General features: G+C 44.5%; 1 protein-coding gene across 5 annotated transcripts in view; it reads right to left on the minus strand.

Annotated features, from left to right (window-relative positions):
• Positions 1–23,823, minus strand: part of Dclk1 (doublecortin like kinase 1) — a 299,545-nt gene that overhangs the window by 151,837 nt on the left and 123,885 nt on the right. For all 5 annotated transcript variants that reach the window (XM_048424463.3, XM_048424462.3, XM_048424465.3 and 2 more), the window contains exon 4: positions 7,927–8,026. In XM_048424463.3, the coding sequence (XP_048280420.1) occupies positions 7,927–8,026 (100 nt within the window). The remainder of the gene's footprint in view (positions 1–7,926; positions 8,027–23,823) is intronic.

The raw sequence follows: 23,823 nt of genomic DNA on the forward strand, positions 1-23,823 counted from the left end.
AGACAGAACGCCCTAGATGGGGCTTCTCCATCAACAGCAGGGAATGGTAGACGTGGGTGGGTTTTTACATCGTTGGCCTGTTGGTTGGGACATGAGATGAATGAGTGATTTGATGGATCTGAGGCTGCATCAAGCTCATCAGATCCCTTCCCAAAGGGATCATCTAAGACCCATGGGAAGTGAGTGCTTGGGAAAACAAAGCCAAAGCTGGAAGACACTGAATGTCGAAGACACATTAGGAGGAAGGCTGGACTCTCTCTGCTGAAGTCCCGGAAGAACCCCCAAAAGACAAAAGAGACAGTGGCTTTTAGTAAGCAGTGATGGCACGTGTTGCCTAGTGCCTGCATCTCCGGTGTAGAAATTGTTCTCATGGCAACAAGTGGACTAGCCTGTGCTTGGCTTAGCCTCTGTCTCCAATGCACAGGACTCCCCCTATTTAGCTCCAAGGCATAGCAGTCAATCAAATCTGTACACCACTGAGCTCCAAGAAGGCTTCCTTTTCTGCTCACAGTAAGGGTGTTTATGGCCAAGAAAGTCTTCAGCACTTCCTTGCTGTTTCCTTTTAGATTTTTATAGAAACAGTTTTTTTATAATTTTAATCCCACTTCTGCCCCTCCCCCATCGCCTTCCAGCTCCTGCCTCACCCCTCCACCCACCCAACTTCATGTTTGCTTTCTCCTTCTCTCTCTTTCTTCATCTCAATGTAAAACAAACACATAAATATATAAAGCAAGACAAGAAAAGCAATCCAAAATCCTAAAATCAAAACAACAAACAAATCAAATAAAATTTAATTAACAAAAGGCAGAGTCCACCGGCTTTCGTGCCCTTTATTCAGACCTCAGACCCAGGGCCCAATCTCCACTTTAAACATCAGGCTGAGCTCTTTAAACCAAAGCGAACGCAATGGAAAATGAAGAATAAGCATGCCACATTCGACATGCTCCTCTCGGAAGACAATTTTTGTCGGCCTATTCATTCCTAGAAATAACTTCTGAAACAGTCGAATCGTACATCTGGGAGAAATCTGCCCACAAGACTTGCTGCGAACCAGCTTCATAACCCAATTAAAGCTACGGAGAGCTATTGGTCTGCTGGGAGCCAGTAATCATTTTAACATTATAACTCTCCCAAAGGTAAAAAACCCACGAGAAGCAGCAGAAATCTTTAATACTCTGGGTCATAGTTCAATGCCGAAAAGCCTCTGGTACCTTTACATGTGAGCAACGTTCAAGGTTAATGCGAGGCATCATATAGATGGCTCGCTACCTAAAGTTGTTTTTCCTGGCACACTTCCTGCTGCATAGTGCATTTATGAGTGGAAGAGTTTGAATGAATGAATGAATGAATGAATGAATGACATAGTGAATTTTGAAAGCAGCAGTTTCAAACCACTTTACAGGGAGGCCTGGTCTTTACCTAATCTTCATTTTTCCTCAGTGTTTTCGCTAACTGTGGCTTCCAGTCATCACCAGATCCAGGATGGAGCAGTTACAGGAATACGTACCAACTAGGCATTGGGTTCCCAGCACCCTGGTAGTCTTCCCACCTGAAGCTGAGGGAATGTCCCTTCTGGAAAGATGTTCATACCCAGGAAGAACACTGTCTCCCAGATGGTTGTGCCTGGGAAAGCTAGACCCCCCCGTCCTGCTGGTAGGATGCTGTGCGTGTGTGCGTGCACGCGTCACACCTCAGCGTTCTAAGAGACGTCTTCAGCTTCCATAATCTGACAAGTTTCAAGTCTGTGCCTCCCGTGGCGACAGGCACGTGTACTCACAGCACTCTGGAGGCTGAGGTAGAAGGATCTCAAGTGGAAGGCCAGCTGGAGATTTATAGTGAAGCATGGCTAGTCTGACCGAAATAGTGAGACCTTATCTCAAGAGAAATATAATAGAACTGGAGAGATGGCTCAGCAGTTAAGAGCACCGACTGCTCTTGCAGAGGACCTGGGTTCAATTCCCACCACCCACACGACTGCTCACAAGCATCTGTAACTGCAGTTCCAGAGGATCTGATGCCCTCTTCTGGCCCCCACAGGTACTGCATGTGTGTGGTACACAGATAAATAGGCAAACAAAATGCCTACATACTTAAAAAAAAAGTAGAACACCACACAGCTACCAAAGCTTAACTATTTATTCTATTCTTTAGTTCTGTGCTGTTTACGCATATACAGATTTATATGTACATGTGTACACAAAAATATAAATATAGCTTTGTTTCATCTCCCTTACTTTAACAAGAAGACTTGAAATATAGACCCTCAGTACACACAGGGAATGGACCAAATCACACATCTGACATTAAGCCTGCAGGTAAGGAAAAGCAATTTTTACACATGGCCGATGAACTGACCTGTTCCTGGCCGACAAGAGCAGTCTGCCTAGGAGCTGGCTTTTCCTGATTTTTCTTTCCATTCGAATCATACAGAACAGACTCTTGTATATAGCCATTCAATTTTACTTTCTTAGATAGGATTGACTTCTTGCAGATTATGGCATCGGCCTCCCTCCCAGAGGACTTCAACCACTCACCATGGTGTGGTCAGATGAACATTTCTAGCTCTGCTAAGGCACACAGACCCCAAAGCAGAACCCTGTGACGACCAGTGGACAAGCCCCTATCTACAGGGAGCTAATGGGCTTTCAGTAGAGATCATTGGCTATCAGATCTACATCAGTATCTCTTGAACTGTGAGTTCAGTCAAGGAGACACACAGGCCCCTGTACCTGTGAAAGCACTCATTCACAGCCTAGACGAAAGGTTTCGAGGGGACCTTCAACACGGTGGTGTGAAATCCCCTGAGAGCATTTGTTTAGCCCATCAAATGAAGGGCAGACCATTGACAGCTCTGCCATTAGCAACTCTGCGACTAGACTATTGATATCATTGCACAAAGCCAAGGACAGTGGATCAAGAGAAACTCAGGGAGCTGGCAAGATGGCTCAGTGGCTAAGAGCACTTGTTGTTAATGCAGAGGACCTGGGTTCAATCCCCAGCCCCCACATGGTGGCTCACAACCATCTGTAACCACAGGTCTAGGGGATCTGGTGCCCTCTTCTGACCTTTGTGGGCACTGCATGAACAGGGTACACACATAAACACTCAGTGCCCTTCCGGTAATTTTAAAAATTAGAGGAAATAAATTTGGTTCAACTAAAATCTGGATGGCTTTCACCATGTGCAGAGATAGTTGTCCCCCTGGAAGCCCTGTTTAAGCCCCAACTTCTGATACCTGTGAACATGAAGTCATTTGGAAATAAAGGTCTTTGAAGATGTTCTAGAGATAAGAGGAGGCCATGTCAGATGAAGAGAGATCTTTATCTAACAACTGGTGACTTTCTAGGAAGGGAAATGGGATAAACATACTGAGTTGTGGGGATGGAGGGGGCAGCTTGGAGGGATGCTCCCCACAAGGCAAGGAAAGCAAGACTGCCCTGCAGCTAGCAGCCATTGTGGAAGAGGGAGGGACCGAGTCTGCTTGTGCTCCAGACAATTCTCTGATGTACGGGAGTCTTCTATCTATCTGTTGCTTTCATTGGTTAATTAATAAAGAAAACTGCCTGGTCTGATAGGTCAGAACATAGGTAGGCGGGGAAGACAGAACTGAATTCTGGGAGGAAGAAAGCAGGGTCAAGAGAGCTGCCCGCCATGAAGCTGCCAGGTCAGACATGCTGAATCTTTCCCGGTAAGCTATGACCTTGTGGTGATACACAGATTATTAGAAATTGGTTGAATCAATATGTAAGAGTTCGCCAATAAGAGGCTAGATATAATGGGCCAAGCAGTGTTTAAAAGAATACAGTTTTCGTGTAATTATTTTGGGGGTAAGCTAGCCGGGAGAATGCAACCCGCTGCTCCTTCTACAATTCTCTACCCATAACTTCATTTTAAACATTCTGCCTCAAACGCTGCAGCACAGTAAGTCTCTGGGCTTTCCCCTCACCCCGGTATTTGCAATGTTTATAGTTGGTACATAATATTGAACATATTTCTAGGATATGTGATGCTTCAATACACAATGTAGAGTGATCAAGTCAGGGTAATTAGCTTATCCTCCACCTCAAACATTTTTCACTTTTATCTTAAAAAAAAAAAGAAAATGTGAAGTTGGGAGATATGAGTGGGAAAATCCAGGAAGGTGAGGAATTTGTAAATATTTGTTAAAATACATTGAGTGCTTATATGAAATTTGTAAAGAATTAATAAAGGCATTTCCATCCTTTTGTGATAATATTCAAGATCTTTTCTAGTAGTTCCTGTTGCCCTAGCTGTCTAGTTTGTGGTCATTTGTACAGCAGCCTTAAGAAACTAATGAACTACAAGAGGCAAAAAGAACATAAGCTTCAAAAAATTATTTCCTGGCCTAAGTTTCAAGATCTCAGAAAAGTAAGAGAGATTTAAACTTTCAAGTAAGTTGTTGGCTGGACAATTAGTGGTGACGCACCTGTGACAAGACTATAGAATGATTATGAGGCAGAAGAAGCCATGAAGGGTGGGGACATAGGCTTGGAGGATGAGGGACTAGACAAAAAGGTGACATCTAGACCAGGCTCCTCACCAAGGAGTTGATGTGGGCAAGCAAACCCTGTCACTTCTGAGTGGCAGTAAGTGCCACGCTCACTGGTTTGTCATTGGGGTCTAAGCCACACCGTGTTGAACTTCCTGTCTCCAGCTTGGCATATTCCTTCACTCTGGTTCCTCATTCTACATCAGACAGCAGGTGCCACAAGGGACGGTTCTGCCAGCCTCTGCTGGCCTCTCTATATAGCACTCTGGCTGCCATTGGAAGGTGCCGAAACTCTCTTGATGGATGATACCCTGCTAAAATGGTTACATTCTGAATCAGAACAAGGAAGGCTCCCCGTGTAGCACGTGAAGATGGGAAGGAGTATTAATGGTCGCTCATTTCTGATGCTGATCCTGCTCCCATGTGGCCCTGGAAAATATATATCTGCTCCAGAAGTATCCATTGGAAAGCCCGGGGGCAATATCTTTGGGAGATTGCTAGTGATTCTGGGGGCGGGGTATGCATCCTTCCTAATTTCAGGCACACTAGTGACTGGGTTCATTTCTAAAGATAAGATAAAAGCTTTGCATTGATACACAAGGCCACTTCCTGATGCCTTTAAATCAAGTGTGCCTCTGCACTAGGAAAAATATTAATTCTGCAGATGTCACCACACACCTTTAAGGAAGTTTACTGGAACTTCACATATACAGCATCAGCGTTCAGATACAGCTTAGTAAGAAGAGAGGAGCTGGGTTAAATCACACTCAGAGCATTTATAAAAAGACTCACATTTTAATACATTAGCCCAGAACACGCTGTTCAAGCATCAGGAAAATTGTAGTTGTCAACGTGTAAATTTAGACTGGGTAAGTTCATCCAAGGAAGTAAAATCTCAATTTAGATTTTTTTTTTCTTTAGTCGACTCTCCTTCCCCCCTCCTGTGTCCACGTGTTTCTTCTAGAATGGGGGAGGACAAGTTTCACAGTAAATGTATTTCACACAGAGAATTGGGTAGGACACATTTATCGGGAGAAAGGAAGTGAGGAGCGCAACAAAATGGTTTGTAGAGCTCTCTCAAAGGGCTAAGTGTCAAAAGATGACTAGTGTGTGTGTTGTGTGTGTGTGGACGTGTGTGTATGTGTGTACATGTATGTGTGTACCTGTGTGTATGTGTACGTGTGTGTATGTGTACGTGTGTGTGTACATACAGTTTTGTCTTCTTTTAAAATACTTTCACTTTTATTTTATCTTATGTACATGCGTGCTTTGTCTACATGTATGTCTATACACCACGCATGTCCCTGGTGCCCCCCGGAGGACAGAAAAAGGTATTGGGTTTCTCAGAACTAAAGTTACAGGCGGTCCTGAGCCACCCTGTGGCTGCCTGGAGTCCAACCCAGGTTCTTTGCTAAAGCATCCAGTGCCTTTAACAGAGGAGCCATCTCTCCAGCCCCCGCTTGTCTTCTCTCTAGCAAGGCTGGGGAGGGAGCAAGGGAAGCACCCTCTCACTAAGCTACACCTTCATATGCATTTTGATAATGAGGAAAATTGGTAAGATTTCGTTCCCCCTGCAGTTTTCTGGTATACTTCACAGAAAGTCTGCCTGCCAATGGTGGTGGGTGGTTGAAGCTCCCGGGCTGACAGCCTATCTTACCACAGCAGTAGCAGTGGACCAGTCAGCTGTGCGGCTTCCCAAGACGGGCCAGGTGGGAGTCACGGCCTGAAGTCAGCCTATGACTAGATATAGGGTAGGGAGGCCTTGCACACGAGCGGCCAGCTCTGCTGATTGGAAGTAAGCTGTACTCCCGCCCAGGCGGCCAGGCTGCTCTCACTCTGAAAGCAGCAAGTGGGCTTTCCCTGCAGAACACATCTGGTGTCCCAGACCCTCCTATCAAAAGCAACGATTTCCTTTAAATTGAAAGTCAAGGCCATTTATTTTTCTCAAAACCCGTGCTGTCAGCTCGGTGCCCTGGCTGGAAACATTTGCTTGTTCCACAAAATGGCAAAGCTGCTTTGTTCTTAAACAAGGTGGGGGCACCCTCCTCCCTGAGCGCATCTTGTGAATGAGACTTTTCCATAAATCCTTGCCCCAAGAGGACATGTGTATCCATTAGGAAGATGGCATATATTTAGAGAAAACTTATTTGGAGGGAAAGAGATGCCAAAGTAATCCTCCAGGTAGGACCTTGCAGGGAAATAAATCTTGTCCTTGGCACATCCATGCCAGCTCTGCGTGAAGTTTTCATGATGGTGGGCAGTTCTCCTTGCTCGCTTTCCCAAAGTCATGGATTAGTGAATGTTTAGGTGCGTATCATTGACGCTATCTATGGACATGTCTGTGCTGGTTAACGATCAGGGTACGTGTTGCGACCTGCATGTTCGGGTGGCCTATGGGGAAACATCATATAAACTGGTTAATAAGGAAGAATGGCAGTCTGTGCTGTGCCTGAGCGCCGTATAGTCACGAGACTCCACTGTGTGTGGCATCTGTCATTGAGAAGACGTCTACCTGTGGCCCATCACGGCAGCGCACATAAGTGGTCCGAGATGAGCATGAAATGAAGTTTTCGGGCGCAGCCAGGCCGGGCCAGCACTGACCATGACCTTATGCACTTCAGGACCGTCCTCCCATTCTGTCAATGTAGCCACGAATTCACTTATGACTTCCCAAAATTTCTCCAACTAGACAGAATTCGAAGTGTCAGTAAGGATGTCATAGTTCCCTAGTTAAATCAGAAGTGAAATTGCCCCGGCAGGGTGTCCTTGGTGATTGTTTTACCAGTGACACTGTAAGATTCTGCGGTGACTTCCCACAAAAGGAAATCATTCTGAAAATCATAACCTTTTCCTTCCATTTCTCCATTTATCAGTAACCCCCCCCCTTTATTAATCACCAAGGGTCACATTTAGTTCATTAAGGGAAGGAAGCTACCATGTTGACACTTCACAGATGTTAATGACATATAAATTCCAATGTACTTCAGGGACTCAGTGCCAAACCATTTTCTCAGGAATTAGAGGAAGCCACATGAAAGCTGAGTCTGGGAGCACACTTGGTAATTTTATGATTGCAAATCCATCCGCCATAAATTTTCTTTAGGCAAATAAATAATTAAAAGTATCGAAATCCACACCGTGGTTCTCTGAAAGGCATCAGTTTGGTTATTAAGCGGCTATAAATTAGCCATTAGGAATGTATTCTTCCAAATGGATTAACCTTTTCAATTATCATTTCATCTGTTTTCTATATTTTAAAAAAATCAAAGAAATTCAAGATATAGGAAAGACAAGGCAGGAGAGGATCTGAAACTGATTTGGTGGCTTTGGAGTTGACATAATCTTGGCCTGGTGCAGTTCATTTTGGAAAGCTGCCTCAAATTTCCCCGGGTTTTGAACTTTTTTTTTTTCCTTACCACTTTCATCTAGCAAGAAATCATCCTGGTAACGGAACTTCTCTGGTCCACATGCAATAAAAATGTCATCGTCACCAAAAAAGTCCTGAAGGCACATCACCTACAAGAGAAAAGCATGGTACTCAGCCAGGGGTCCACACAGCAGCAATCACAGCTCCCACCCCCCAAGACCACTGCATAAAGCCATTTTCCTCTAATGGAATCAACAGGGGGATTTCAAAGGCTCGGCTCGGGCATCTGTTATCAGTAAGGAACGCGTTAGTGTGTTAGTCTCAGGTCTGCAGGAAGGCAGAGAAGGCGGCCAGCCCCAGTAACTGTCACATTTATGACTGCGTACACCAACAGGCTATGAGGCAAGAGCTCTTTGTTTCCATAACACCAGGGATTCAGCTACTCAGAGCAGGGACCCGCCCCCCCCCCCCAGATTCTGAATGTGAGTTTCAACAGCAACGAGAGCCAATGCATGGCTTTAACAGCAGATATGCTTTTGTTCGTAACTGATGGCATTATGTTCTCACAATAATCTAAGAAAAAATGGTATATTAGAATAACTTGTAGACCCAGTCTATCTCTAGTTGAGATAAAACTGAAAGCCTTATAAGAGGAAGAATTGGAAAGAAGGAAGTTCTGGTGAAGTTTAGATACAGACACTAAAGAAACTAAAGACTCTGAGAGAGTCTTTCTCTCAGCACTCTACCCCAAATTATTTTTCAATAGTGGGGACCAAGCCCAGAATTTGTACACATTAGACTGACACTCAGCCACTGAGTTGTGTCTCTCTCTTGTTTGTTTGACACAGAGCCCCACTACAAACGTAGAGCTAGCTTTGAACTGTCCATCCTCCTGCCTCAGCCTCCCTAGTGCTGGGATTATAGCCTGGAGCCATCATGACCACTCCCTCCCACCTTCTCGTTTTCGGGTGAAGAAAACTTTAAACTAGGCGTGGTTGTATGTTTCTATCATCTAAACACGGAGGAGGCTGAGGGGGGGGGAACCACCAGTTGGACTTCAAGCCCAGTCTGAATACCACAGTGACATTCTGTCTGAAAAACAAATAAAAGGACCTCATGCAGTTTATTCCCAAAGGAGAACTTTAAGGTAAATGTCACTCGCAGTGAATTGCAGTTGGGATGACTCATTTGCAAGCTTGAAGATGCTTCGACAGTGATTTGTTCATAACATGGGTTGTGTTGATGCTGGGACGCTGCTCAATCCGATGCGTTCCCAGGTTCCTCTCACTATGTGGGCGAGTCACAAGGCGACTCTGCTCCCCTTCCCTGTAGCTGAAAATCACTGCCCAAAATCAAAGGAGGCAGAGAGGCTTTATTTGGCTTGCAGGTTATAGTTCATCATCAAGGGAGGCAAGAACCTGGAAGGAACTGAAAGAGACCGCAGAGGAACACTGGGCACACGCTTGCTCCCAGGCTCATGTTAGCCACCTCTCTTATAGCCCAAGTCCACCTAAGAATGGCACTACCCACAGTGGGCTTGGTCCTAGTGTGTCAAATATCAATCCAAAAAATGCCACATTGTCATGCCCACAGCCCAAGCTGATAAAGGCAGTTCTTCAACAGAGGATCCCTCTTATTGGGTGTATCCAGTTGACAAAAAAACTCACCAGGAAAGAGCTGTGCAAATCAGCCTTTTGGGTGGCATTTTCCTCTGGAGACTTGGGCGTCAAAGAAAAACATGTGTGGCAGGCGAGATGCTCAACCCCTGTGGTTACTGTCAGCATCTCTCTCACCTGCCGGCTAGCCACGGCTGCCTCTGGGGCTTTGTGTCTTGGTCAGTCTTTAGCAATGCTACTGTGTCACGACTCACAAGTGTGGGACTCAGAGCTGCGAGTTGGGAGCGAGGGCATTCTCGGCAGCGCCACGAGCAATGGCCTGTGAGCTACCGAGGGTCTCTCAAGATGTCTCATTTCCAAATAATGGCTTGGCTGAAAATTTCCAGAGGAGATTTCTCCATTGGTTTGATGATCAACATTAAGTAGGAATCAGATGTATCCAGGGCCATAAGTACTTTGTCTGCCATCTAAAACTCAAGGGCTTGGGTCATTTAAGAGGAGGGCAGGCCCAAGGATTTCATCACAAGCATGGTATGAGAAAGACCGAATATCTACTTTCTTTATAAAGAAACCTTCGGAAGGGAGAATGTGTCCTTGCTCATCTCGGCATCCCAGCTTCCTCTCTGGGTGTTGATGTCATCTAGTCACGCATGCACAAGGCATAGCTCTTCAAGATGCATAAGTTTTTAGTGAATGCATGGTAGATGTAAGCTAGCTCATGGCACAAACATACAAAAATGAGCTACGCATGGGCTCTCCCTCAAGTAAAACTGAACGCTAGCCCCAACGTGCAGTGTGTCCTTAAAAGGTAGGTGGTGGATAGAACGTGTGCCACTGGAGGTCCTGTGTCCAAATGTCACAACCAGTTTATTCAGTGTTAACAGAGTCCTTTGTTCTGAATTCCAAATAGTCTTAGTGTGTTAAAGTGTACCCAAGTTCAAAGGAGGGTGGGGACTGAGATCCCTGAACTTGACTCTGGAACTGTTTCTCCCAGAGCAGTGTGCATGCAGTATTCCCACACCCCTCTTGGGACATGTGTGAACAGTCACAGGTCACAGGGCTCAGCAGCCAGACATGTCTGGACACACCTACAGAGCCAGCACTTGGGAGGATAAGGCAAGAAGATTGTGAGTTTGAGACCAGCCTGGGCTACACAGTGAGATGCAGTCCCCAAACAACACAAATCAACTAAAGCATAGAACTCAAGAAATGGGCAGGGGAGAATTATTAGCCACTGACTCCCTTGGCAGCCATGTTTCAATAGCAATATTTATGGACCAGTTTATTTTCTGAAACTTTAATGATGGACCTACAATGTGTCAAGTTCTGAGTCAAATACTATATTTTTTTTAAATTTCTAGTTGGGCCTAGGGATATTTAGTTCATACTTGATGTACAAGCACAAGGGCCCAAGTTTACTCTCCAGAACCCATGGTTTCTGTTTGTTCATTTTTGTTTTAAGAAGGCAGGTGTAGTAGAATTCATAAGCCCAGTGTCGGGGAAACAGAAACATGGAGAGCCTAATCGATGAGCCTGAGAACATGATGGCGGCGCTCAAGAAGAAACAGAACGGAAGGGTACTCTCAGGTCTCAACAAACATGCGCCCACACACGTAAATGTGCACTCATAAGCACATACACAAAATTTCTTCGAGATCAAAAATGTTGTTTTCTGAAGGAAATACTCCTTCTTTTCTGCGTATTCTACCATTTTTCATTACAGGATATCAGGTGACTACTCAACCACGCTCAACCGTGTCTGCAGGTTTTTGCGAGGCGGGTAGCTAAACAGCGGGACTATGGCGCGGTCTAAGTGTGCTCCCAGCATCCGGCCTGACCCTCCTCCAAGTCTGAACCTCAGAGAGCACAACAGACAGCGAGTGATCCATCTTGGACGGTTTAAGCATGATCCTGTTGGCAAGCGGGAGATGAAACATGACGAACTTTTTGATGTTCCTTCCAACACCAGGATTCCAAGAATATGAAAAGAACACGGCGATTGCTAAAGAAATTATCTGTCATCGCGCAGCAGAAAAGACACAGGAAAAAGTCATTCCAGTGTCAAGTAATATGTACTCCTTTACCGCCCAAGCTTCAGTGAGTGGAATCAATGAAAGTGTTGAACTGTCTGACACGCTGGGGGTTTTCTGCTGAGCATCGTTTTGCCTCCCCTGCTCGCAGCATCTCATTGGAAAATAGCAGCAAGCTCCATAGATGAAATTAAAAAACAAAGGCGTTCCTTGTGAGATGCCATGATAAAACAGCTGAGAACAAAAAAAGATTTAGATTAAAAGAAAAGTGGATTGGGGGGAAAAACTGATGCATTTAGAGCACTGTAATGTAGTTCATCCATCAGAGAAGAGCAACAGAGGGAGGTTATAGCCCTTTTTCTCTGGGAAAATGCAGGGTGGGGATTTCCCTTGAGGTGTTTCTGAGCATCCTGGCATTAAGGAGTTAAAGAAAGTAGAGAAATGTTAAACAATATTTGCGTGAAATCTGATCTTATATCTATGAAGTGTTGATCACTTTAAAACTTAATTGTACTCAAAACTCAGCTTGGTTAGCAGTTTTAAAATATAAGTTATGTTTAAGGATAAAGAACGTGTTTCATGATGCCAGGGACCAGGAATATGGGCCTCATCTGCCCCCAAAATCTCTGCTCAGTTGTGGTCAGAAGGATCTATCAAGATGGGGTAGATGTAAGAGAGGTCTTGAGGAAGGAGACATACCCAGACTGAATAACTCCTGTCCACGCCTTCCTGTTTTACAGCAGCATCCTCTTACCCACACCAGCTCTCCAAGAGCTGGGATGCTTCCCCGTTCTTTCTCTAGCTGTGTGTTGATTCCCTACAACATCTGCAAATCCCAGGCATCCCCAGCCCATCTCCCTAGGGCGCCATCATCCTGTCTGCCCTGACCCAGGGGCCTCCTCCAGGGACCTTGGCAGAAGGTCCTTGTATAAGTCCAATTCCCTGCCCCTTTCTCTGCAGTCCATCCTGTTTAATTTTGTCCATAAGCCATTTCCATAGTAAAATTTCAAATTCTTTCTGTAGCTCAGAAACCATCGATGGTTTATCATCAACTGAAAGTCTGTGTTTTGAAGCTGGCATTCCAGATGTCCTCGCATCTGTCTCTAGCTCCACTTACCAGTGTCTCCAGGTGTGACCCAGTATCTGTTGAGTGATAAACGTTGTTAGATGGTTGGATGGATGGGTGGATGGACAGTTTATGCTCTAAAGTGGATGTGTATCAGCTGATTCTATTCTCTGAAAAGGGGCTTATTCTTTCCTACTTGTATGCTTTCTTTTCCATAAAAATACCCCTATTTTGAGTCCACATTCATATAGACTTGGTCTAAGGCCCTTCTATGGACCAAGGCCCGGTTGAAGGTTCATGCCATACCTTCCTCATCCCCCCCAATCCAAAGGGTTACACCCTTGTTCTGGAGCTGCTATCATCATTCAATAAATGCTTATTGACCACTTATTCGATAGCCTCAGAAATGTGTGTCCTCATCTTCTCTCTGTCCTTTTTCAGCCTACAGATCTATGAACTCAAAATCATTACAACTCGCAACACAGTGTTTGTGCTTGTGAATCGATAAGTCACCAAAAGATACCCACACGATTTTCTAGTGATTTTTGCCAAAGGGCTGAGGCACTGTGTCTGGATTGCTCTGCCTTCTCTCAGTTGTCCTGAAATGAACTTGTTTATAAAGAATTCACATCCAGTCTGGGCAGAATAGGGTATCTTGGTGGTGCCCTCTTTGGTGCTACATCCAGGCTTGCTCTGGCACATTCCCCAAGAGCACAGCACTGCTGATCACCTGGGTGAGGACTGAACCTGGCTCTGCCACTCAGCTCTGAAACTCTTTTGTGTCTCATTTATCACCTCAATCATTTGAAGGATTTGATTTCCTAAGACCATTAATAGGAAACAAATCGTTGATGAACTTTAGTTACTTTTCTGAGCCAAAAGTATTGTCTTTATCTTTAAAATAAGGATTAACCAAATATAAACCTACTACAAATGAATAATTTTTAAATCAGAACCCAACATGGTTATATATTCCTCAATACCACACCCACAGACTTCTTTTCTAAGTAGATTTTAGCAGAATGTAACAAGTGAATGTACCTTATATTGCTATAGGAACAAAGATTCTGTTAGAATTGTCTTTTTTTATATGTTGATATAGGGTCTCACTATGTAGACCAGGCTGGCCTCCATCTCTTAGAGATTCACTTGTCTCTGCCTCCACCAAGCTGGCTTTTTAGGATTACTCTTTTGATAAAAAACATGCTTTAGATTTGAGCCACATGATTGGTGCAAAAGGGATGTTCCAGACACAAAGACAGAAGGTGGTCCATGTTTCTGACTTCCCTTCGGCTTCCACTGCTCGAACCTGCAGAGAATCATTTACAAGTCTGCACTCCTCGGGGACCACAATGAGAGTTGGACCAATCATTGTCTCAATTCAGAAGCTCAGGGGTCTGGGTATCTGTCACTAACTCGTAGATTTGTGGGGACCATAGATTTGTATTCTTCGGAGAAAGTATCCCAGTTGCAATGCCCGTGTTAGAAACAAAATTCTATGTCCATCACATAGAGACATAAAGGAAGTTATCTGTTTCTAGCACACTGCTTACGTCCTAACCATTAATATTTGGATCTTACAGAGTACTTTGGTTATCCTATGGAAAATGTAACACCTAAGAAAGGCCCCACTCATCGTGTGAGTCTCTCTTGGATGGTGTTTAGGACGGTACTGAAGCTAGAACACCTCAAAACCCACAGGTGCTTAGAACTGTTGCATGTACTGACAAAAGTCACTAGAGCGTGCAGACACGAGCCCCTGAGCAGGGGTCAGGAAATCTGTTTTCCGGGTTGGTTTTCATTACTTGACCCAAGTGAGTCATCTGGGAAGAGGAGCCTCAACCAAGGAAACACCTCTATCAGACTGGCCTGTCTGATGGTAGGTAACTTTGTGTTGCATTTTCATGATTGACAATCGATGTGGGAGGGCTTGCACACCCCTGGAAGGGGGGTCCCGGGGTGTATAAGAAAGCAGGCTGAGCAACCAGGGGCTAAGCTAGTAATAAAGCATCCTTCTATAGCCTCTGCCTCAGCTCTGCCCTTGAGTCCCTGCCTCTGTTTCTTGGGGATGGAAGGGAGCTAGGAGTCAGAAGATTAAACAAGTCCTTCCCTCTCCAGATTGGCTTCAGTCAATGTTTCACTATAGCAACAGAAAGCAAATTAAGGTTCTGAACTTAATTGTTATAAGAAACTTGGAGGAGTTAATTAACTTTTCTTATCAGTTTCTGCATTACTGCTAATATCTTGTACCCAATAATCAAATGATGGAGATAGAAAAGTTGAAGGGTTTTGTGTGCGCTGTAGCATCAAGAGCCCTTGCCCTTGCTGCTGTTTGGGAAAGTGCTTACCCAGAGTCCCATGCACGGTAGGCAAGGGCCCTGCCCTGAGCTCCAGCTCCACCTTCAGTCCTCCACACAGTGAAGGAGACAGACTGGCCATTGCTAGACAGCTGCTATACCCTGCGCTGAAATCGCCTCCGACCTAGTCGGGGTCACTATTGTTGGGATGAAAATACCGCAACGAAAAACAACTTGGGGAGGAAAGGGCTTATTTCTCTCACAGTGCCATATAACAGTTCATCATCAAAAGCAGCGAGGTCAGGAGCTCACACAGGGCAGGAACCAGGAGACAGGAGATGATGCAGAGGCTGTAGAGGGGTGCTGCTCATTGGCTTGTTCCCATGGCTTGCTCATCATGCTTTCCTATGAAACCCAGGACCAACCAGCCTAGGGATGGCCCCACCCACAACTGACCGTGCCTTCTGACATCAATCACCAAATAAGAAAATGGCCTATAGATTTTTTTATCCCTGCAGTCCTGTTTTTGGAGGCATTTCTTCTTTAAGGTTCCCTTTTCTACGATGGCAATAGCTTCTGTCAAGTTGACATAAAGCCAGACAGTACAACTTCCCCAGCATGGTGTTATTGGGAGCTAGTACAGCTGCTAGTGAACACCACCCACCTGGTCCTTAGGTCAGAGGGCACAGTGCATCCTCAGCTCCTCCCCTCTTCTCTTTGGTTTCCTGGTCACAGCTTTGCTGCCCTTTGCTGAGCTTTGCTCCGTTCTACCATGACCGACACAGCCTCGTCAAATACCCAAAAGCAATCACCTGTGCACTGAACCCTCCCAGACTGTGAACCCAAATCAACCTCCTTCCTTACAGGATGATTACTGCATGTGTTTATCACAGTGATGGGAACCCTCAATTACTCTGTAGTGGTTAGAACCCCAATCTGTAGATGAAGAAGGCAGCCTAGGATGGAATAGGAGATCAATGGAATACAGGTCAGTTAGAATTCAAACGCAGGCTCTTAACTGCCAATCTTCAGCAAAATTTGTTTATTTATTTATTTTTTTTTAACCAACAGAAGTGCTGGCATGCGTGACTCAGACATTTCGGGTGATGAAACAATTGACAAGCCCGAGTAGCTACCGCATGTAGTAACAGACTAAGCAAGCATCTAATAAAACATTTTGTTTCTTTAAAAGAATTTGAATTGTTTCTTTGGCTGGAGGAAAGCGCATTTCTTTTCGCAGCTATGAATTCACGTCCTCCGCATTGACTCTTGCCAGCGCACTCCCCTCGGAAGACAGAGGTGTACAGAGGACACAAAACCGGGCAGACAAACATGGACTTCCTCGGCGCGGCTTCCGGCCTGAGTTGCTTTGCAAGGGCAAAGATTGAAACAAAGGCAGTAAAAGCGTCTGCTGTTACACATTTCCAAATCGGGCCCACGGAATCCATCGCCCTTCACTGGAGTGTGGTCTCCATGGCAACAAAGGCAGCAGGAACCTGGCCTAGATTCTTATCAGGTACTTTAATCAGGACATTTTCTTTACAACAGCGCCCTCTACACACCAAGTGGAGGATAGCTCCCAGACGCTGCTGGAAGCAGGGCAGAGCGAGAGATCATTGCAGAAAAGCAAAAAACGAACACAAACCAGTGTAAAAATGAAAGCCAAGAAATTCGATCCAATTATTGAACTCTTTGATTCTGATATAACACTTTCATTTTTTTCAAATATTGATGGGTAATTTCTCACTCTTTTTGATACCAGTTAGAGACAGGGGGCATTAAAGTTCAACAGCTGAATCTGTCTGTTGTTCACGTTTTGAAGATTTGTTTTTATTTTATTGATGAGCATGTGTGTCTGTGCACATGTATTTACACAGGCTTCCAGCGACCGCCGATGCCAAAAGAGGGCACTGGATTCCCCGGCGCTGGAGTCAGGGGCCGTTCTGAGCTGCCTGAGTGTTAGGAACTGAGCTCTGGTCCTCGGCAGGAGCAACAAGTGCTCTAACAGCTGAGTTACCTCTCCTCCGGCCCCTGTTGCTCTCATGAACTTATACCTAGTGGAGAGAAATACTTTCTTGTGAAGTTAAAAAAAAAAAAAGTGTACACTCCTAGTGATCATATAAGAGGCCGAATCACAAGTTCTCTCTTGATGCAGAACTCATGGTATGGCCTTTACAATCAGCGTTCATTCAAAATGTGGCCTACACGCTTCTCATTCTCCAACACTAAACTAAGATAAGGAATCTCTTCCCCTTTCCATCCCATGCTTGGCCTCCATTCTGTCCTTGCACTGAGCGTTCTTAAACTATACGGTATTGAAAATCAGCTATCATGAGCTTTTCTTTTTATAACTAGTTGTGAAATATGTCTACAATTGGTTATGTGCTCACATAAAACTTTGTAAATTACTGTCTTCATACAAATACATCATCGCTGCATTTTTATTTTCTCCCTTTCATTTCTTTGATGATAACCACATGTAAATGGAAACATGATTTATAATAAATCCTCCTAACAAAGCTTTCTAATTAAAAAAAAAACTTTTTAAAATTTTTATTTTGGGGCTAGGGAGACAGCGGTTGGTAGAGTTCTTGCTGTGGAGACAGGAGGACCTGAGGGAATCCTCAGGACTTCGGTACAAATAGGATCAGCGTGGCCACACGCTTCTGCAATCCCAGAGCTGGGGAGGCAGAGGCAGATCCTTGAAACTCATTGGCTAATCTGCCCAGCTGAATCAGTGAGCTCCAGGTTCAGTAAGAGACTCTACCTCAGAAATTAAGGTAGAGAGTGATTCAGTGTGTGTGTGTGTGTGTGTGTGTGTGTGTGTTGTGCATGTGTGTGTGTGTGTGCATTTGTGTGTTGGGCTTACATATGACTGTGTATTACCTATCTGTGTGAGTACAGAGGTCAAGAGGGATGACATGTTCTACCACTGCCTCGCTCCCTTGAGACAATCTCTCACTGAACCTAGGGTGGTGGCCAGCAAGGTTGACGAGCCTCTTGTGTACCAGCCACAGCACTAGGGTTGCAGGTGTGCGTGTAGCCATGTCCGACCTTTATAGCAGTGCTGGGGCTTCTAACGTAAGTTCTCATGCTTGCAAAGCAAATGTTCCTGTCCACTGGGCAATCTCCCCAAGCTCTTTCTTCTCTTGACCTGTCAACAACTTTGTTTTGTTGCTTCAAGAAAGAAGAGCTATGGTAGAATTGAAGGCAATTTACTCGTTCCCTGGGCGTGTCCTCAGCTGCTCGCTTTCCACAGACATCAGGTGGAGCTGGTCAAATCCAATCTGCCCAAGTCGCAAAGCCTTTATGCAAAAATCAGTCTTTCACAGACTTGGGTAAACCAAAGACAAGCAGATGCCAAATGACTGGTTCTTCATTATCTAATTCTGTCTTTTAATAACCGATGGTGCCATTCACAGTGATTTAACTTACAATTTAAATTTTCTGACTTTACGGTAGTGTGAAGCCATTATGTATCCACATAGGAATGACCTTAGCATACACTAACTGCATGCACTATAATGGTGGAACCCCGTAGGACCCTAGTTTTGAACTTTTAAAAGAGTATTCATTAAGTTATATGCTGTACCAAATACTTTATGATAACGTAGGCTTTGTGTGTGTTCAATGACTTTTCTCGAAGGTGGGCTAGCGTGAGTGTTCTGAGCACACAGGCTGGGCCAGACTTAGCTGTGATGTGCAGTGTGCTCGTATATTACATTTGCACTATTAGGGACTTAAACTATTGTCAAGTGTGACTGTGGTCACCAAGCTGCAGCCCCATCATGGTTCTAGAGGAATCTGCCCTTATTCTCCTTTATCACATTCTCCCTTATCACGTGTGACCTGGTCCATGCAGGTGACCGTAACAAAGCACCTTTGATGGAAAGTTGTTGCTCCCAGTTCTGGAGTTGGAAGCTTAAGACCAAGATGCAAACTGAGAAGGGGTCTGACGAGTCCCACTTCCTTATCATCCATATGTTTTCACATTAGCCTCACCTGATGGAAGGTTCCAGCATCTTCTCTAGGACCCTGTATAAGGACCCTGACCCAATCATGGCCACTTCCAAAGGTCTTTTCTCCTACAGCTGTTACTTCAGTTGGGGGCAAAGGTCAGGATATCTATTTATGAGTTCCCCAAGCTAAAACAAAGTATGCAAACCGTGCAAAGCGACCTCCAGCGGTCAGCACTGGACTCTGATGCTTCTGAATGTTCTCGGGCACTCAATACCTGCAAACTTTAGTTTCCTCACTCATTAAATTTAGCTGTAAAATTCTGTTATTGTGCAGTTGCGTCTTTGTGTGCATCTCGGGGGGGGGGTGGGTTGAGGGAGGTCAAAGAACAGCTTCCAGGAGCTGATTCTCCCCTTTCACTGCGGGATCCCAGGGCAAGAACTCAGAGCAACAGGCTTGACTGCCAGGAGCTTTTGCCACCTTCCCTGCCCAGTTTCCATGTTTGTAAGTGGAACTACCTACCAATCATATTCCTGGGGGATTCAATGAGACAGTGCATAGAAACCATGGCTGGCTCTCGGAGAACACAAAGTATGACCATATTCACTATTAGCGGTAATGGCATCACTAAGGGACATTGAATAGGTAGCTGTATTGGACATTATTCTGGGGTATTTGGGTCTATTGGTTAGGAAAATAACAGCATTAGCAGCCCAGGAATCGCTGGGATTGGAGCTATGGAAACCAGGGTTCACTTCAGAACCTTCCAGCCATTGTCTCTTGCCAAGTAACAGCACATCAATCCTGTTTGCTTTCTCCTACTTCTTTAGTACTGCCTGCTACATTGTTAGAGTCGCTATACCATACCATTAGACACTAGTTCAATGAAGAATTAACCCATAGACCAGGAAGGTGGAAACTATTTGCCAAATATCTTTTCGGGGCATGTGTAAGCCATCATTGACCTGAACTGAGAAGCAAACTCCTATTAATTTTGTATGGCTAGGGTTCTAGAAGAATGAAAGCCAAATTCAGGAGCTGAAATATTTGAACAATCTGATTAAGTTCAGATTATTCAGTCAGGGCTAAAGAATATTAAATCTATAATTCCATGCTGAAAGCATCCTTTAAATGATCCATACACGCAGGTAGCTGAGGTAGTGGCTTGACTCTGAATCAGGCAGATGTCTCTTTAGAGTCATAAAAAATCATGCAAAAAGGCTCTTCTGGCTTGGATTCCATCCAAGCGTGTTTGATCTATAGCTCAAAAATAGCTCCCCCTCAGAAGAGGTTTTCAAAAGTCTATTCTTTCATAAATGCTCATTTTATGATCCTGTGGGTGTGGGGTTGTCATTTGTGGAAGGAAGATGAGGACAAGGAGCTGATGCTCTGGAATAACCCTAACAAGTTTATAAGGCGCTTGGGAGGCTCATTGATCACATGGGCTTGGAGCTAAATGGACTCACAGCCCAGAAATGAGTCACCAATCAGCTAACATAAAGTGCTCTTTGGAGGTCTTGTCATGCAAGTAAGGACACAAAGATCAGGTGTCAAACTCAGAGAACAAAACAATCTGTGTGACAACACCCTTAGGTAGAGCTGATCAGATTAAAATATTTAAAATAACACGTTTTGTCTCTCTGTTTAAATTGCTAACACAGGATCTTGCTATGTTGCCCAGGCTGTCCTGAAATCCATGATCCTGCTTCAGGTGCCAGCTTTACATGGGAGCGCAGCACCCTAGTGGGTAACTTCCCCCCTATTCCCACTCCCTTCCTTTCTCTATCTCTCCCTTTCTTTCTATGACCTTGGGCATGCTAGGCAAGTGCTCTTCCATGATTTTTGTTTTTTAAATCTTGAGACACCTTTTTATCAAGTCGCTCTGATTGGTAGTCACCTCACTCTATAGCCAAGGCAGGCCTTGAACTTGTGAGCCCACTGTACTTAGTCTCTGTATGATTGAGAATTAGGCTATTTAGGCCACCAAGGCCAACACTAAATGCCCTTAGATAAAGTCAGATTCTTAAAACTCTTTGCAAGAAAATCATAATCCAAAGTATTGGTATATATGTGAAGGATAAAAATTATAACTACTTTTCCTTGTATGCATTTGTTCACTGGTTTATTGTCTGACGTCTCAAATGATAATATCCCCCAAACCACAGATGCATGTTCCTGCCAGGAATATTTATAAATGCTGCTTGACATTAAAGCATGAAGTTGGTGGCTTTAAATGTGTCTGTATCTATTTCCAATTTACTGGTCTGTATATAGAGCTTGACACTAAAAGTGATATTTTTATACAACTCAAACTGGTTTTCTCAAGTGATGATTTTTCAAGTGACAATTACGGCATAAAGTTCACATTTCCCAAAAAGACTGTGAGCAACACCGTCATCACCAGCAGCATCAGCATTAGTGTCCCTTGATTAACAACACCACTAGAAGCCCTACCACCATCTCCCCCACCATCATCATCTCTGTCATCATCACGACTCTCATTGTCTTTGCCACCACCATCAGCACCACCATCATCACTAGTACCACCATAGCTACGATAGCCACCACCACCGAAGCAATCTTCACCACTACCATCACCACCGCTGCCAACACCATCACCACCACCATGAGCACCACAGTCACACCCAGCACTACCATCATCTCCACCATATAACCAATACCACCACCACTATCACCACCATCATTATTACGGCCACCACTATAATCACTACCACGACCGTCACGGCCACTATTTCTATCACCATTGACACTACCGTAGCCACCCCATCATCCCTACCACCACTACCTCTCCTATCACCTCCAACACAACACAATTCCCTCCTCCAGTATGATTACCTCCTCTCCTGCTATATCTCTACTGCTGTCAATCACTACCACCCGCCTCCCATCATTAGCACAGTCAACATCCTCAATTACAGTGAGCGACCTCAGAAAATTTCCAGCTATGTTCTTGTGTCTGTTTAGCGCTATGCGAGCACAGTCTTTCATCTCCTGTATGTCCTGAGTGGTAGTTAGCTGCTGTTCTGCTCACTGGGTGCTTATGTGTTTCTAACTGATAATAATCCTCCCAGCTGGAATCAGCACAAAGTGAAGCGAAAATGATATTAGGAATAAATTATATTTTTTCTTACCCAGGCTCATTTGTAGCCGGTAGATGCATACGTATATACATGACTTTGAAAATATTGTTGGGAAAATTTTTTTTTGTCCCTCAAAAGCTATCTGAGAGCCAATCAGCTTTTAAAACTACAAATGGAAATGTTCTCTGGAACTGTTTGGATAACAACTCCATTCTGCACACTTGCCTTCGCGTCTACATGGAGCTGATGCGAAGGTGAGGAAAGAGATGGCTACAGGAAGGTTTCAAAATGCACAAATAGCACAAAATGAAGGATTGGCTTCAAGACATTATGACTTTATAGGTAAATGCTAATCTAGTATGCAGTTATGAATACATTATGATTTGGTAGGTAAATGCTAATCTAGTATGTAGTTATGAACATATTATGATTTGGTAGGTAAATGCTAATCTAGTATGCAGTTATGAACACATTATGATTTGATAGGTAAATGCTAATCTAGTATGTAGTTATGAACACATGATTTTTGCAGGGAAATGCTAATCTAATATGTAGTTATTAACACATTATGATTTGGTAGGTAAATGCTAATCTAATATGTAGTTATGAACACATTATGATTTGATAGGTAAATGCTAAGCTAGTATGTAGCTGTCCTTACTCAATGACCTTCAGAATTATAGACGTGAGCAGACGGCTCACTCAGAGAGGTGCTGGCTGCATAAGCACCTGTGTTTGGTCCCTAGAATCCACGTGAAAAGCTGGGTAGTGATGCGTGCTGAAATCCCAGTGCTGGGGGAGTGGGGAAAGGCAGAGCCCTGGGAGGACTGGCCGACCAGCCCAGCCTAATCAGTGAATCGCAGGCCAAAGAGAGACCCGTGTCAGAAACAAGGCGGACAGTTCCGGAGGAACAACAGTTGGACATTGTCCTCGGGCCTTCCCATGTATGCACACACACACATACATACATACACAGTCATACAAATAAATATGGAAACTAAAACATTGCAGGTCAATAATGCTTATGTCTTAATCCTGTGCTTATGGGAGTTTGTATAGTTCTTTCTTCTCTGAACCCCAGAACTGCATGGATAACCCAGGGCCGGCTGCCGTGTCCTCAAGTCTGTGAGCTGAAGGAAAGGAGCTTCCTGCCTACAGACGCCTGGCAGGTGACAGACACAGTAAAGAGGGCCAGGCACAATAAAACCCAGCAAATGAGCAGATCAATGGCCATTAGCCCAGGTAGAAAATTGATGGGGGCCGCACTGAACTGCAGCGCTGCTAAGTCAATACTTGTCATGCAGCAAGCTAGCTCAGTTTCATTATTTTCTAAAGAAAAGCAAAATCAGGTATTCTATTTGAAAATCTGTCATTTTTATTGGTTGTGGGGTGTGTGTATGTGTGTGTTTGTGTGTGTGTGTGTGTGTGTGTGCGCGCGCGCACATGAGCCTGTGTGTTCGTGTACCATTGATGCTTTTGTGGAGGTCAGAGGACAGCTTGCAGGTCTCTCTCCTTTCCCTCCACCATTTGGATCCCTGGGATGAAACTCAGGTCTTCAGGCTTGCAGGCCAGCACCTTCGCTGAAACACCTCATTGGTATGGGAATCTGAATTTTAAAAATTGGCAACAAATATATTTGTGTGCACAGCATTGCACACTCTAAATAAAACACTCGAGACTCCAGACTTAATGATCTCTGGCTGTGGGTTACTATGTGGTTACTGTGCACTAACGCTGATCAGAATTCTGAAGGTAGACTGCCTGGCTTTCCCAGCAAGTCTACTACCTCCTGTAAGATAGTATGATACTCCTGGAAGAGTAGGACAAATTCAAGCCCATAAAAATATCAATATGTCAAGTTTCATGTGCATATACGCAT

The sequence above is a fragment of the Myodes glareolus genome, chromosome 20 (assembly GCF_982192425.1).
Source record: "Myodes glareolus chromosome 20, mMyoGla1.1, whole genome shotgun sequence".
Classification (NCBI taxonomy): Eukaryota; Metazoa; Chordata; class Mammalia; order Rodentia; family Cricetidae; genus Myodes; species Myodes glareolus.